The sequence below is a fragment of the Microtus oregoni genome, unplaced genomic scaffold, assembly GCF_018167655.1.
Source record: "Microtus oregoni isolate MIOR12 unplaced genomic scaffold, Mior012 000011F_ref0000422, whole genome shotgun sequence".
NCBI classification, from domain to species: Eukaryota; Metazoa; Chordata; class Mammalia; order Rodentia; family Cricetidae; genus Microtus; species Microtus oregoni.
The window spans coordinates 52,886,269-52,901,681 of NW_024543070.1; the positions used below are offsets into that span (position 1 = coordinate 52,886,269).

Here is a 15,413-nt window from a genome sequence, read left to right on the forward strand (position 1 = left end):
ATGCCTCACCCCAGAATTTAAGTGGGTGTTCTTACCAGTGCCTGACACTGTGGGAAGATGGCGGCAGAGAAGCCACCCCTGCCTCAGGACTGTGCACGGAGCTTTAGCTCTGAGTGTGGAAAGAAGTAGGAAAGAAGAGGCCTTCCCTAGCCGTCAGTTCTGAATCTCCAACAGAGATGTCTGCTCCCAGGGTCAGATATGACTCATGCACTTACGCGCACACCAGGAGGGTGTCAGGCCCCAACTCCCAGTCACATGGCTTTCACTTTGAGCTTTTCCTGAGTAGAGGAAAACATCCCCCAAATTACTTTGCTGCCCACTTGTTTTGAGTTGAGACTGAGTAAATGGCACCCTGAGAACTTAGCGGGACTCTGCAGATCCTGATAAGGACAAGAGCCTGAGTTGGGTTCAGAAGCCATCGTCCCTGGTCTGGCCAGTTGGCAGCACCAGTGAGGAGGAGCCGTTGATGATGTCAGAAGCCCAGACCCTCAAGGTGTGGTTGCCGAATGTCTGCTCACGTCGAGAGCATTCACGGTGTTTCAGACTACAGATGGGGCGTGTAGAGGAAGTTACGAGCTGGTCCCACCAAATGTCCTAAGTAGCCATCACCCTTTTTCTATGCAGGCATTTTTGCAGTTTTAAAGAAGAAATGCCAACACATCCATGAATCTCTACAAGGGTGAGCATTAACACGCGTCCTCCCCCCACTCAGCAGCACTGCAGTTCTGAGTTTTATGGGCTCTGGAAGTTTCATCCACACTGCAGCCAGAGAAGCAAAATCTCAGTCCAGGCCGCTTCAATATAACTGGACCAGCCATTTGCTGCTGCCGTAAAGACAAGGCCTTGTTCTAGAATTCCATGGTGTGTAGTGGGCACTGTTACCAACCAGGAGGAGAATAAGCCGCAGCTGCTCTCAGGGGTGACCCAGGGGCACGTGGTTCGTCTCCCCAGAGCGAGGGCGGCACTGTGCTGTGTACTGGACAGTCCTGAGCCCTACTGTCCATGCTACCCTTAGTAAGTTAAAGTTAGTCATGAGTGGTCTTTTTAGGAAAGAAAATGAAATCTTCAGGCTGATTTTGGTTCCACAGGAAATGATCTCTCATTGTTTTCGATCTTTTCTGGGGATTCATTTCATCCTGGGAGGAAACCTGGGCCTAAAAACAAGGCGCTGAGCAAAAGCAGCCAAACTGAAACAGGGAGCCCAGTTTCACACAGGCCTGCATCCCAGCTGTGCCCAGGAGCTGGATAGCACGGGTGAAAGGGAACCTGACTGAGGACCACTCAGAGCTGCCCTGCAGCTCATTCCAAAAGACAAGATTTACCAGAAGGGAATCTGTCCTCTTCCCCGACAGCAGGTTTCTGTGTGTTACTCTAAGAAGAAATTCTTAAAGTGCAGAAGATGTAAAACAAATCACACAGATAAGACAATCATACCCCCTAAACCTATTGTTGATAGTCAAATATAATGTTCTCACTTCAAGTCTCTATGACATTCTGAAGCCTAGATTATAGGCAAGGCAGCGTGACAGTACACAGACCTGCAGGAAACCAACAGGACAAGTCATAGGAAATGGTGGTATATGTCCTGCTGGAAGTGGGTCCCAAGAGAGGTCCCTCCAGAAAGGCAATGTGATCTGGAAGTCAGTATGGACAGCGTTCTTGGGAACAAGAGAGCAGCGTATATCTGGTGAAGAGATTGGGGGACCAACCCCAGGGCTGAGGGACTGTGAGAAGAGGGACCTTGTAGGGTGAGCAGCAGTGATGCCCAGGCTCATAGGAGACTGAGAAGGCCACAACATCCCATGGACAGGAGCTTTCAACCATTCAACCACAGGCCTTTCCTGGACTGGGAGGCACTGCCCAACACACGGCTTCTCAAGATGGAATCCTGCCATGCAGTGTAGCTCCTTTCCACATCCCCAGTTCTGCTGTTAGTCCAGGGGCCTTGACAGGGCTGAGTATTTATCTATTTATTATGTTTTCTGTATGGCACTGGGGACTGAACCCAGGGCCTCACCCATCTAGGCAAGCATGACGCCCTGAGCCCCGACCCCTGCTCTGACAGTTACACTGTGTATGTGTGGGATCTCTGTGAGCCTGCAGGGTCCCGATATCATGTTTGTTTGCTTCTGCAGCATTTCTGGTTTAAAAGTGGTGGGGGAGCCCCTGTCCCCAGCACTTCACCTCCAGCTGGAAGAGAGCACTGGGTCTCGGGAGAAGGACATGAAGCTGCTTCAGGAAATCATAGTTCAAGTAAGTGTGCCCTTGTGTAGTGAGCACCACTACTCACCTCGTTTCCAGGAATACCTCCCTACCGCAAACGGTGGGGTGTGCCAGGAGGAGATGGTCACCAGGTCACCTCGACCCTCCAGACAGCCCTGCTGAGCTCACATGGTGTCTGAAGTGCTGGCTAACGGTCTTCTCTCCCCTGCGTCACTCACTCCTGAAGTTGTGAACCTGCTGCCTCCTGTGTATGTCTGTGCTCAGCTTCTCTCCTGAACAGTCCTGCAGAACACTCTTCCACTCAGTGTCTGCATTTTCTGAGCTAAGGTGCCTCTCTTGTCATCCCCAGGCTGACCTGATATTCACTGTGTAGTTAGGCTGGACTTCGCACTCATAGGTCATCCTGCCTCGACTTCCTGAGTGCTGGGGTTGCGGTGTGAGCCACTGCTCCTGACCAAACTCTTTACTAAGTTTACCAGTGTTTCACTTTTTGTTTTTATAAATTACTGCTAAGTAGTTTGTTCTATGTGCTCACTGCATAGTTGCTTGGCCCCTCCTCCCATCAGTAGCAGCCTTCCTGCCTTTTTTTCAGGCTCCTGCTCCAGTGTGCTACAGAACTCCAGTGTGCTACAGCTCTGGGGATGTTCACATCTGGAGTCATGCAGCCTCCCTGTGGAACCTGGCACTGGCCCTTTATGTCTTGAGGAGGAATAAAGGTTTATTCTACCCTGTTACTGCCCTGAGACAATACCACTGGCTGGTCACATGATATTCAGTGTGCAGCTGGTATGTCAAGACCTCTAGTGGTTGCTTAAGCTTCCTGGGCCATCCTTCATTCTACCATGTTTTAATTGTGTGATCTGGAGTGAGTCTGTGCAGAGCTGCACATGGTAAACAACCTCTTGGCCTCCACTGTATTAAAAACAAAAAAGCAGAATCTAAAATTCATAATTAAGGACACACGTCAGAGCGTGATGATCAGGCTGGCAGTACTTGCCTGACTGAAAAAGGACACATCACACACAGGCTCAGCTCTGCAGGCCTGAGCAAAGACAGACTTCCTTAGAAGGACAGAGCATCCCTCTAGCCTTTCACTACCTCAGTACTTTACCCTAGGTATATATATAGATGTGAAAATAAACTTGTGCTTGGAGTTTTTACACAAAGGTGAAAGCAGGTGCACACACTTAGAAGAACTAAACAGACAAGCCAGGGCAGCTCGAGTGAACTCCATTGCATCCATGTGGCTGTTGGGTCTGCTGTTTTCAACAGGATTGCTCGCATTGGAGGACCACGTCAGTGGACACAGAGCAGAGGCCCTATAAAAGCTGTGTGGCTCTGTTGGGGCCCACGAAAGGAGCCCATTGTTTCCTTTCTCCCCTGGCCTGTGGCCTGTGCACTGCCCGTGGTTGGAGTGACCCTCATGGCATCAAATCTGCTCTCTATTAGCCCCACCCTGCTCTCTTCCCCAGCACAGGGAAGCTGCCTTTCAGAGACCCGGGCTCATGTGCATGCAGTGGGCATGAGCAGACTGCCTGCACCAACCTTCTCAGAAGAAAACCTAAAGATGGGCCCTGAGAGAGGACTCAGTGTGTTAGTTACTTTTCTATAGTTGTGGTAAACCCCCACGACTACGACAGCTTATGAGGAAGTGTTTAATTTGCGCTTGCCATTTCAGAGAGTTAGAGTCCATAATGGTGGAGAAAAGGCACAGTGGCAGCAATAACTGGGAACTCACATCTTAATCCACAAGTGGAGGCAGAGATTACACTATGAATAGCAGGAATGACCACACCCAGTGACATGCCTCCTCCAGGAAGCCCACACCTCCTAATCCTTCCCAAATAGTTCCACCACCTGGGAGCCAATGGGTCTGTTCTCATCCAAATCACAACACTTCGGGCTGTATGGATCTGATTTCAATCACTCTGGTTTTAAGCCGGTCATAGCAGCACACACTTGTGGTCTCAGCATTGAAGAGCTGGGCCTACCTGGTAAGCATCAGGCCACTGAGAGACCCTGTCTCAAAAAGCTGGATGGTATGTGCAGAGGAACAGCCAGGCTGTCCTCTCACCTCCAGATGCACACACACACACGTGTGCACACACAGGAGTCAAATAATACTAAGGATGCAAGGCCTTGAACAGTTCCCAAGCTCATGTGTGGGCTGCAGGCTCTTACTTACGTCACTGGCTATCTTGGGAAATCATCCTGTGAAATCCAGCCTGGAAGGAGAGCCTCATACCTTCTTCACAGCCTCCACTCTAAGTCTTCCCAGTTCCTGCCCCTGCCCCCCCTCCCCCCCCCCCGTATTTAGAGAAGGAGTTGGGGTACAGCATTACCCTTTGCAGACCTGAGAACTTTTCGCCAGGTTTATGTTGAGTTGTTGGTCAGGACATTGTTTTCACAACAGCTCCGGTTTGTGATGTCTCTTAACCAGCCAGGCTAGACACACAGCCAGGCCAGATGTCCAGATGATGGCACACTTCCAATTTCTCTCCCTGGATCTGAAGTGAACGCACGGCTCTGATGCCATCTGCATGGTATTCCATCTTTCCTTGCAGCTTGTGGCCACCTTTCTTTGGGATGATGCTTTTACTGATGGGCAGTTGAGGGACTCAGCCTTCCCTTGTGCACCATGTGTGCACTTAAGTGTGCACGTGCACCCACAGGGAACACAGCCAGTAGAACCCTGGGAAGTCTGCCTTTCAGGGGCCTAGGCTGTATTCATGGGTTCTGCAGCTCTCACTGTCTCATTCCAGAACTTGCCATCACCCAAAAGGAACTCTGTCTGTACATACTGCCGCCTCGCTCGAGAGTCTGGGCTTCCTGTGTACAGTGGAGGTCTTTTCAGTTAGACAGGTAATCAGTGGGTGCCTAATGCACAGGACAGCTCAGAACAGTTGTTTTCAGTGCCAAATTCTTGGGACCTGGGAGGTCTTTGCCAAGATGGAACCATGGACGGTCTCAATGTGGCTGTCCTCCTACAGTTGCTCACTGAGGCAGTCCTGCCAACACTGTCTGCACATGGGCCTTTGCTCCTGGCCTCCCCGGGTCCTCACTCTATGTTGTGTGAAATGTTGTCTCTAGCTTCTATGTCTGTGTAACTGAAAAATGGGTCAAAGTGTGTAGAATCAGATTTGCAGTTCTAGGGAGCCAAGTCTTTTCTCCCAAGTGTTCAGACATCACACAGGGTCTGTAGCTACCAGACTCCATAGCCTAGCACATCACCATCACAGAAGGTCTGAGTCCAAAGGAAGGATTCACCTTGAGAGTCCAGTGGGGGCATATGTGCTTTGTCTCCTAGAACTCTGCGTGGAACTATGAACAGCCTGTACTTTGAAGGCAGCGTAGATCTCTGCACTGTGGTCTAAGTCTGGATTGTTAATACCCCTTTCTCCCTGCAGTGCATGAACGAGGGCATTGCGTTGACTCAGGCACGCTACTTGGACAAGGACGAGAAATGCCTTCCTCCTCCAAGGTTGGTTAACGTTAAAGCACAGATGTATTGGGAAACATTACAGACTGTTGCAGGATAAGAATGTCCTTATATCAGGACAGGCTCCAAAACCACAGAGAAACCCTGTCTCGAAAAACAAAAAAAAAAAAACAAAAAAAAAAAAAAACAAAACAAAAAAAAAAAAAAAGAATGTCCTTATAGTACAGCACATTCATGGGTTTGCTCTCAACTAGATGGTTTTCATTTTCCCTGAAAAGCATCTCAGGACTGAGTGTCCTCCTAGGTGACTGGAAGGGTCGTCTGGAGACCCAAGAGTGATCTGACGACAGACTCTTGGCGACTAATAACAGCTGGAGTCCAACCCTAACTTGTGCTATGGAGACACTCTCGAGGCAGGGAGCAACCTGGATGTGGTCACCTTCCTAGCTGTCCTGGTGGGAGTCTGGATGCGTCATGCTGTGGACCCCAAAGCTACTTCAGGACTGCAAAGCAAGGGGGAGAAGGGGATTTGCACATAGGCTGTTGAGACACAAGTCTGCCCTCAAAATGCCTACGCTGTTCAGAGGAAGTGCACACCCTGACACCAAAGTCCTAGGTCAGAGGTCACAGAGGAGACTGGCACGATGGAGACTTCCTAGAACAGGTGACACCCTGACCTCGGAGAGTCAGTGCAGACAGTTCCTAGCTTCTGATGGTTTCCCCTCAGACTTGCTCTCCCATAAGCATTTGATTGCTCATGTTAGTAGGAGTCTCATATAAAGTCGAGTTGTTGTATGTGATGTTTCCACGCTGTGGGCTAATGCCGAGCTCATAAGCCTTACACTGCTCTAGCTGAGTGTGTTAGCTGGATGAGATTTGTAGAGGGTTTGTTGGCATGTGTCCCACCCTGGGCTCAAGAGGACCCTGGTGGGCACCATGTTCTTCAGCAGATGAGACACTAATTGTCTTGGGTGTGCAGTGGTTGAAAACCTCCAGGTACAGCCTGGAGCACAGAGAATAAGATGCCATGGACCTGGGCACAGACTCCCTACTGGGTGGAGGGGTCTCACATGCAGAAGGCTTCATCAGGACTGAGCTCACTCAAGAACTGCTCAAAAAGAGTTAAAGTTCCAACTCTGTCCTGTCTGTGTCCACCATCCCTGTGCTTCTTTGCTTCCTTGTAAGTGCACAGGGCTAAGACAGGAGACACACTTGTTCTGTGTCCTTGGTGGCCATGCCTGGTGCTTAAAGCCAGTGTTGGCAGAGGACAGGAGGAGCGTTGCCTCATCAGCTTCTGTTTCCTAAGGAACTTGAACATGTCTGCTTTTCTCTCTGATGTGGGCATTCATGTTTCCAGCTGAATTATTAAACAAGAACAACCAGGCAGTCACTGATGTGAGAAATGCTGACTTCTTGCTTTGGGGCAGGACTGCTTAGAGTGGTAGGTTGTTCAGAGGACTTGCCCACTGAGACTGGGAAGCACAGTACAAACCCTTGGAGTAGTTGCAGATGAGGGGGACGGCCAGGAGGCATAGCTTCTGCCCATGGCCACAGAGATGGTGTTAGGCCGCAGATAACCTCTCGCTGCTGCTGCTGCTGCTGCTGCTGCTGCTGCTGCTGCACGGTAGGAAAGCAGCGGCAGGTGGAAGGACCACGGGTGGGCTTCCAGAAGAACTGTAACAGTCTCCAGCACTGGCGTGTGACCCCACCTCACTGTGTTTTGTCTTTCTCAGCATCAGGGTTGTGGTCACAGTGGAGCAGACAGAGGAAGAGCTGGAGAGGGCTGCGTCCACCATCAGGGAGGCTGCCCAGGCTGTGCTGCTGTAGGCTGCCCCATGCTTCCTGCCACATCGCCTGCAGGCCGAACTGCTTGGAGACCTCCAGTTTGCCAGGGAGTAGATTGCTGCCCCGTGGTGCAGCTGTGGCTTGAGTACACAGCCTTAATCAATGGATGGATTTGTTTGTAATGCAGGAGCTGACTGTAGAGGAAGACAGAAGACAACATGTAACTGTACAGTGTGCCATTTGGTCTGTTTGGATGCTTTACTCTCTGTCATGTATATTTGTTTAAACCGGAGCTTCAGTTTTCCTTCTCCCGCCTGTGGTAATGATTTGATAAACACTCCTCCTCAGCTAAGAGGAACTCAGCGGGTATCACAGTTACTGTGGGAGAGGGAGTCCGCTGAATCTTCTCAAGTCCCTCAGTGGTGACTGCTTGCGGAGAACACTTCCTGTGAGTTAGAAATTTCATATAATGTATTTGAATTCCAGAACCTTCTATGCACTAGTTATTGATGTTATCGTTTCTGAGCTTCACTAACTGAAAATATTCATAGTGCTTCCTAAGCAATAATCTGAATTGAACATTTGTTTATTTTTGTGTAATTGACTTTATATTTTTAATATTCTCTCGTCAGTTTTGGGAAGAGGATTATTCTGGTCCCCAAATATGAATCATGCCCTGGGCATTTTTGAATATATCAGATGTCTGTTTCATGGTGATTTTGTCCAGGAGCACAGAACCGTGGGCTTTTCCTAAGCTGAGGAAAATAAGAACTTCTTTCATCCTTAAAGTCCAGATGCCTCAGAAAAACAGGGATGCTCTGAAGGTGACTTCCGAGCTGCACACTGGCAGCTGTTCTCCTTGGCGAACATGCTGAGTGGTGTAAAGGCTTGTGGTATGTGCCACGGAGCGTGTGTGTGGAAGGCCGGAGCGTGTGTGTGGAAGGCCGGAGCGTGTGTGTGGAAGGCCGGAGCGTGTGTGTGGAAGGCCGGAGCGTGTGTGTGGAAGGCCGGAGCGTGTGTGTGGAAGGCCGGAGCGTGTGTGTGGAAGGCCGGAGCGTGTGCGTGGAAGGCCGTCATTCCTTCTCTTGTTGCGCAGGCAGAGGAATCGGGTCGTTTAAATGTCATTTTATGATGTGCATCCATGTTAACGGTGGATCGGCATCTGTTTAAGTGATCTGTGACATTTTGAATGTTTCTATTTCATACGTGCCTTGTGATTGCTGCTGCTGTGAGGGTACGGTCCTGTCGGGGATGGGTCTGCTCTGTTTGGTTTTTAGTGAAATAAACCTCCAAGAGCCTATTCCTGAAAATGAGTCTGTTTGTATAGCTACATGTTCAGCTCAACCTTTCTGCAAGTCTGAGGCACTATTCATTTTCCCTGTGTGGTTTCCTTCTGTTTTAGAAAATAATTTAGTTTCTTAGTCGCATTTCCCTGCTCAACCAAAGAGTGTATACTATTTTAAGGTTCTTAGGTTGCTACTAACTTAAACATTGGTTAAGGAGGACTCTTAAAATGCTAGAGCAAGGGTTGGACACTTAGTTCAGTGGGAGAGTACTAGCAAGCATAAGGCCCTGGGTTTGGTCCTCAGGTAGGGAAGGAAGCCTGGATGAGAGAGAGGACACAAAGCTTTCAAAGACGTTTACAAACAGCAGTTACTTCTGTTGTTGAGAAGAAGAGGTCCAGAAACAATGGGTCAACTTAACTCCTGGCTACCTCTTCCAGTCAGTGCACTCCCTCTAGCTTCAGAGGGCCCACGTAGTACGAGCAGGAAGTTCAAAGTTCAGGATCACTGTCACCCCCAGGTCAGGCCCAGCTAGTGTGTGAGCTTCAGGCAAGACTTGAACAGACATCTGTTCACTTCAGTCTAGACACCAGCAGAAGACCAAAGAAGCTAAGCTGTGGTGCACAGGTCTCTAATCCCAGCACTCAGGAGGCAAACACGGATGGATCTCTGCATTTGAGGCCAACCTGGTATACACAGGTAGTTCTGGGATAGCCAGGGCTACACAGAGAAATCCTCTCTCTCTAAAATAAAATAAAATAAATAAATAGAAATTTAAAAAAAAAAAAGGTGGGGGCTGGAGTAATGGCTCAGAGAAGTTAAGAGCATTGCCTGCTCTTCCAAAGGTCCTGAGTTCAGTTCCCATACAGTGCTCTTAACAACTGAGCCATCTCTCCAGCCCCCAGTCTTTTTTTTTTTTTTTATCACTTGAAAACCTTGCTTCTAACTTGTGGTGTTTCTGACTGCAGATCTTCTGTCGCTCAGCGAGTCTTCCTCTATAGGTACTGCATTCATCTCGGGCTGTTTAGAGATGTTTGTTTAGGTTGGTTGGGTTTTGTTTTTGTTTTATTATTTCATTTTGGTTTTGGCAGTTGCATCACTCTTGTGTTTTTGGTGTCCATTGGTTTTGGTTTATCCTATTCGGCTTTGTTTACCCTTAGAACTCTGAGGTTTTCCGTCTCTGACCAACTTTGAGAGACTGACAGACACCATTCCTTTGAGGACTTTCGAGCCCCAGCTTCTTCCCACTTTCTTCTGTAACTCTCTCTACACGTGCGGCTGTGAGGTGGTCTAGGTGTGGGGGGTGAGACTCCTCTAGGCAGCTAAGGCTTTCCGTGTCTGGTTTATTTTCCCTGTTTTCTCTGGTTTCCAGATGCATCCTGCAGAGGTCTTTATGTGTTTCGGTTTCATCTCCTGCCATCCCCGCTGAACACCATGTCTGTCCAACACGTTTTTTTCACTTCAGTTGCGTTTCTCTGTCCGATGATTTCCATATTTTACAGTGTCTGTTTGCTGAGAGCTGGGCTGAGACTGGTTTTCATTTGTCTCAAGGGAATCTGTTGAAGCTTTCTTACTGTGACTCTTTCAGTCCTTGGAAGTGATGTCAACGTGATTCATTTCAGGGCTTGCATGGGGAGGTTTTGGTGGTTGTTTTCCTCGTTAAACGTGTGGTTTCCCCGGGTGCTCATAGGACCAGTGGCTTTCATTGTATCCCGGACATGTCGGCTCTTCTGCTCTGGGACTCTTGCTGGGACTTGAGTCTCCTGTGCAAGCAGAGGCTCAGCTTTCTGGAGCATAGACTGACTTCTGGCCTGCATCTGCGTCCCGTGCTTCTAATGCCAGTTGTGTCTTCCCACTCTCGTGATATTGCTCACTGGCCTACTTTCTCTGGCATTTCTATGGCTCTTCCTGGGCCTCTGGTGTTACTTTCTGGCAGAACAGAAGTTGCTTCTCTGTCCCAGCTGCTATGTGGCAAGGCCACCTTCTGCCATGGCAGATGGGAGGAAATGAAGCCATGGGCCTGCATCCCCTCAGGCAATTAGACTCAAAGCAAGGCAACAGCCCACTTTGCTGATGCTGTCTCAATGGCTGTCTGGCCCAACAGCCAGTTACCCAATTCTAGAGAAGGGATGGTCAGCCCAGTAGGGATTCGAAGACTACTTGTGCCCTGTTGTGGGGTTGGAGAGAGCTCTCCATGTGATTTTTGCCTTCTCCTCCTCTGTATCTATCAGGTTTTGGGCATCTTTGCCCTCTAGTCTGGAGTCCTCTGGGAGACAAAAGGAAAATGCGGGCATTTGAGACCTTGTTTCACCTGGATTCTAAGCACGCTCATGTGTCTGCCTTCTCTGGGTGCCCAGAGTCTTGTACCATTGCCCAGGGATTCTTCCCAGGGTGTTCATTTCTTTCTTTTCATTCTGCTTTTTTAGATGAGGCCCAATCTGTAGTCCAGGGGACCCTAAATTGTGATCCTCCTGCCTTAGCATCCCAAGTAATAAATAGTATGACTGTAGGCAGTCATAGGCCACCATACTTGGTGTGCAGGTTTGTCGTGATATTTCATTTGTATTTTAATAAATAAAGCTTGCCTGAAGTTCAGAGATTAGAAGAGCCCCATTGGTTAGCCTTCCACAGACCAGGCAGCGGTGACACGCCTTTAATCCCACTAGCCACACTAGTTTGCCATAGAAACTGAGCAGTAAGGTACATGCCTTTAATCCTGGCACTGGAGAGGAATATAAGACAGGAGGAGACAGCTCTCAGACACAGTCTCATTCTGAGATTCCTGGAGGCAAAATCTTCATTTCAGACTGAGGTAAATAGGAGACAGTGGCTGGCTGTTTTGCTTTTCAGATCTTTAGGTTGAACCCCAATTTCTGTTTTTATTAATTCTGCTACACAGGTTAGTTATATAAATGTCAACTTGCCATAATCTAGAATTATCTGAGAAAAGAATCTCAATTGAGTTACTGCCTAGATCAACCTGCCTAGCAGGAGGCAGACTTAATTGTTAATTGTTAATTGCCCACTGAGGGCATCTCCCTTCCTTAGGCAGATTGTCCTGAATTACCTAAGCAAGCTAGCTGAGCGTAAGCCAGCAAACATCACCCTCCGTAGTTCTTCCATCATTTCTTTGGCTGTGAAGTGGGTTCCTTGGTCAGAGGTAATGGTGTGTGGCATAGCAAGCTGGTCTGCCCTCAGGTGCAGCCAGGCTTGGGTCCCGGAACACCGACTAGGGGTAGCAAGGGAATCAAGAAAGTACAGACACACAGGCAATACAGAAAAGGGGGATCAGCTGGGGTGTGCACTCTAATGGAGAAGTAGTTACTCAGGCCACAACCCAGAACAGTTGTGGGGGACCCACCAGAAAAGACCACTCAGACAGGGTTTCAAGCCAATAGAAAGTCTTTATTAGCCCGCTGGCGGCAACACTGGGTGTTCTAGACCTGAGTGAAGTCCCCAGCCTTTCTCAGGATGGGTTTTTAAGAACAAAAACCACATCCTGAGTTTACACACCTAAGTCAGTAAGAACAGTTAGCCAGAAGCTGAATACAGAAGCAAGGTCAGTACGTTCAGGCATTTTGCCAGAACTATGGACTTTGGTGGATTAGGTCTTTGTCCTCATCTTGGCTGGTGGTTCTGCCTTTGTGCTAGTTTCCAGGGCTTGAATGGTCCTTACGTCATGGCGTCAGTTGGGCTAAGGTCTGGGGGCCAGTTACAGAACTTCAGTGTGTTTATTAGGTTCAGCACATGGGGAGGGGTTCAGTAGTCTTGGGAGGAGATCTCTGTGAGTGAGCAGCCTCCCTCTGAAGACATCCCCTAGCAGAAAGCTGCACTTGCTAATTTTTGCACACCCTGGTCAAATATTTGCACTCAGAGCCCTGAGGGAAGCTTTGCCATCCCTCTGAGTCTCACCCAGGGAAGGCTTTGCCGCTCCCAGGAGGCTGAGGCATTGGTGTCCTTGATGTGGCTGTACTCGAGTGAACAATACACGCCCACTCGGGGCTTCACACACTCACAGTTGCCTCCGCTCCTTCATTCGGGTTCCTGCCTTGACTTCCCTCAAGGATGGGATGTGGCCTGGATTTGTGGGCCAAATAAACCCTTCCTCCCCCAAAATTGTTTCTGGCCAGGGTGTTTGTCATAGCTGTGGAAATGAAACGGGGACACTCAGCTTAGGCTGTCTTCCTAATTGTGCATGGTTCTGTAAGTGGGACTGGACAGGAACCAGCCATCCATGTTTCCTGAACCAAGTTCCTCCTGTCCTCAGTGCAGACTGGACTCTGATATCTGTGAACTGAATGAACGAACAGGGTGGTTTTCATTCTCGAGAACGTCAAGATCTTAAAGTTTCCGTCCGGCAGACGTCCCTAAACTCTTGAGTGAGTGCCTCCCAAACACGTAAGGTTACGTGAAATCGTCATGTTGAACAGGTGACCTGAAGGCGGGAAGCTTCTGTTGTCAAAGGGTTAATGGCATTACTTTCAACTTAAGCCCTCTCCAGACACCCCAACAACCATCCCGCTATGCACCCCATCTCACAGTCCATCCTCCCATCTGTCTGTCCATCTCTCTGTCTGCCTGTCTCTCTGTGCCTTGCTGATCAACTTGAAGAATTCTTTTCTGTTCTTTGAAAGGATTAACCCTTGTTACCAACTATCCTGATATTTTTATCTGCATAGACCAGCCAGTCCCCCTAGCTGGCCTGCCCCCAGGAAAGACACCAGGATTTAACGTGAGACGTGATAGAGTAATCTCACTCTTCATGGCACTGGGGTACAGTGACAGAACCTTGGTGGGGTTTTAATATGCCTAAATGCCCAGATTCCTACTAACTTCACCCCGACTCTCATTCCCTTTCCTCTGTAAATGTTACAATGACTCTGAGATGTGACTCTTTCATGGCAAATGTTTAAGTGAGGCGGTAAATAACCTTACGGTGCACAGCCGACCCCTTGGTGTGGGTTTCACAAAGGATCATACCAGCTAGGGTTTGCGTTCCTAAGTCTGAATTCTACTCCCCAAAGGACACCCCACTTTTGTGTTCAGATGTGAAAGGCATAAGGAAGTCATTAAGAACTGGGATTTTGCGGGGCAACTTTGATTTGACACTTTTGAAATATGATCCAGGTCATGGCTGTGGATGGTGCCGAGCTCTTTTTGGGCAACGTGTCTGGACTTGATTATTTGAAGCCAGGTTGTGGGCTCTGTTGCCCACCCCTCTGCGACGGTGCTGCTGCAGCAGGCCTTGTGTCCTGAAATGATTGGGGACTTTGTATGGGTTCTAAATATTAATAAGTAAGTGTCATATGAGTTCTTGACTTTGCTGTCTAGCTTTTACCTTGCTTCTGTAGTGGTGGCCTTCCTGTTCCAGAAATTACACTGCCAGCATCTTGTCAATATTTAGTTTCTTCCCCAAGGAGGACAAAGGACACAAAACAGACTATTCAATAAATACTTACCAAATGAGTGAAAAGGAACCGGAAGTAACCCACCCAGTGGGCCTTGGTGGTGCCAACACATCCGTGTCTAGGGACTTCCCTTTTCCCTTTCCTCTTGTGGTCAAGAGATTAACCCAGAGTCTTTCCGTCCATCTCACCCCCAGCAGCAGACAGACAGGAGGGTATAAGGTTGGCCCCTCCACACTGTCCAGCAGCAGCTACATAACTGCGGCCTGGTTACAGAGGTGTTTATTTTTCAGGTGACCCTGTCCCAGCTCAGGCGTTCACAGCTTTCTCTCACAGTGTTCCAGAAATGGCCTTTTCTGGCTGTTTCTTGATGATCACTAGAAACGCTATTCCAGGCACGTTGTCTTTTGGGAGACTGATGGGGGTTTGCAAGGGTCTTCCTGTTTATGAGGATGCTGTGAAGTCTCTCAGGAGAGAGCGAGTCAAAGACAGGAGCTTGTGTAGATTCTCATCCATACTTGTTAGGGGACCAGTGAGTCCTCTGCACTCCCAGAGTTGTCTTAAAATCACCCATGGTTATTTATATAGAGTATATACCCGCAGGGTAATGTCTCAGACTGTCTAATAAATAACATCTCAATTAAACACCATCAAATCCTTTTAAAGGTAGGAAAACAGACAGAGAAAGGAACTTCTCTCAACGACAACAGCCAGACCCAGTTGGATCTCCTTTTGTTCTACTTCCTGTCTTTTCCTCATCTACCCATCAATCCAAAGGGGGGACAGAAGGCAGAAGGAAGGAGTAGTGGAAAATAAAATCCCGGAGAAACAGCACTGCCTACAAGGACCCGCGAATCTGCCTGGCTTCTCTCCTCTTCCTGGCACTATTAGTGACTCACAGAATGACAGCCAGGAAGCTCTCCACCCAAATGGTGGACCCCCTCCCCCCAGTCCCTGCAGCATAAGACAAGACAGCAAGAGCACTCCTGCAGGGGCATCTAGCTGAATTTGAGCCAACTGACTTGTGTCTTGGCTTAAGCTTCCTTGTAAGCAGAGTCTAGAAAAGTTTTGCAGGAAACCAATCTGGAAAACTCCTTTGTGGGAAGTCAGGAAGGCAGGCACACCTAGGGAGCAGTTGGTGGCAAGGCTCCACAGTGGGCTGCTGGGGCCCCGTCCTGTAGGGACCTAGGTTCATCATTCTGCCTAAGGCAGTCGCCGTGGGAATGCGTTAGGTTTACTCCAGCACCCACTTTGGGCCCCTCACAAACACAGAACTAC

The 15,413-nt window shown here is 48.9% G+C and overlaps 1 protein-coding gene across 1 annotated transcript in view; it reads left to right on the forward strand.

Annotated features, from left to right (window-relative positions):
• Nucleotides 1-8,747, forward strand: part of LOC121453660 (serine palmitoyltransferase 1) — a 45,242-nt gene extending 36,495 nt beyond the window's left edge. The window contains exons 12-15 of the mRNA XM_041660585.1: nt 625-679; nt 2,136-2,253; nt 5,631-5,704; nt 7,396-8,747. Of these exons, the coding sequence (XP_041516519.1) occupies nt 625-679; nt 2,136-2,253; nt 5,631-5,704; nt 7,396-7,489 (341 nt within the window). The 3' untranslated portion in view covers nt 7,490-8,747. The remainder of the gene's footprint in view (nt 1-624; nt 680-2,135; nt 2,254-5,630; nt 5,705-7,395) is intronic.
• The last annotated feature ends 6,666 nt before the right edge of the window (nt 8,748-15,413 follow it).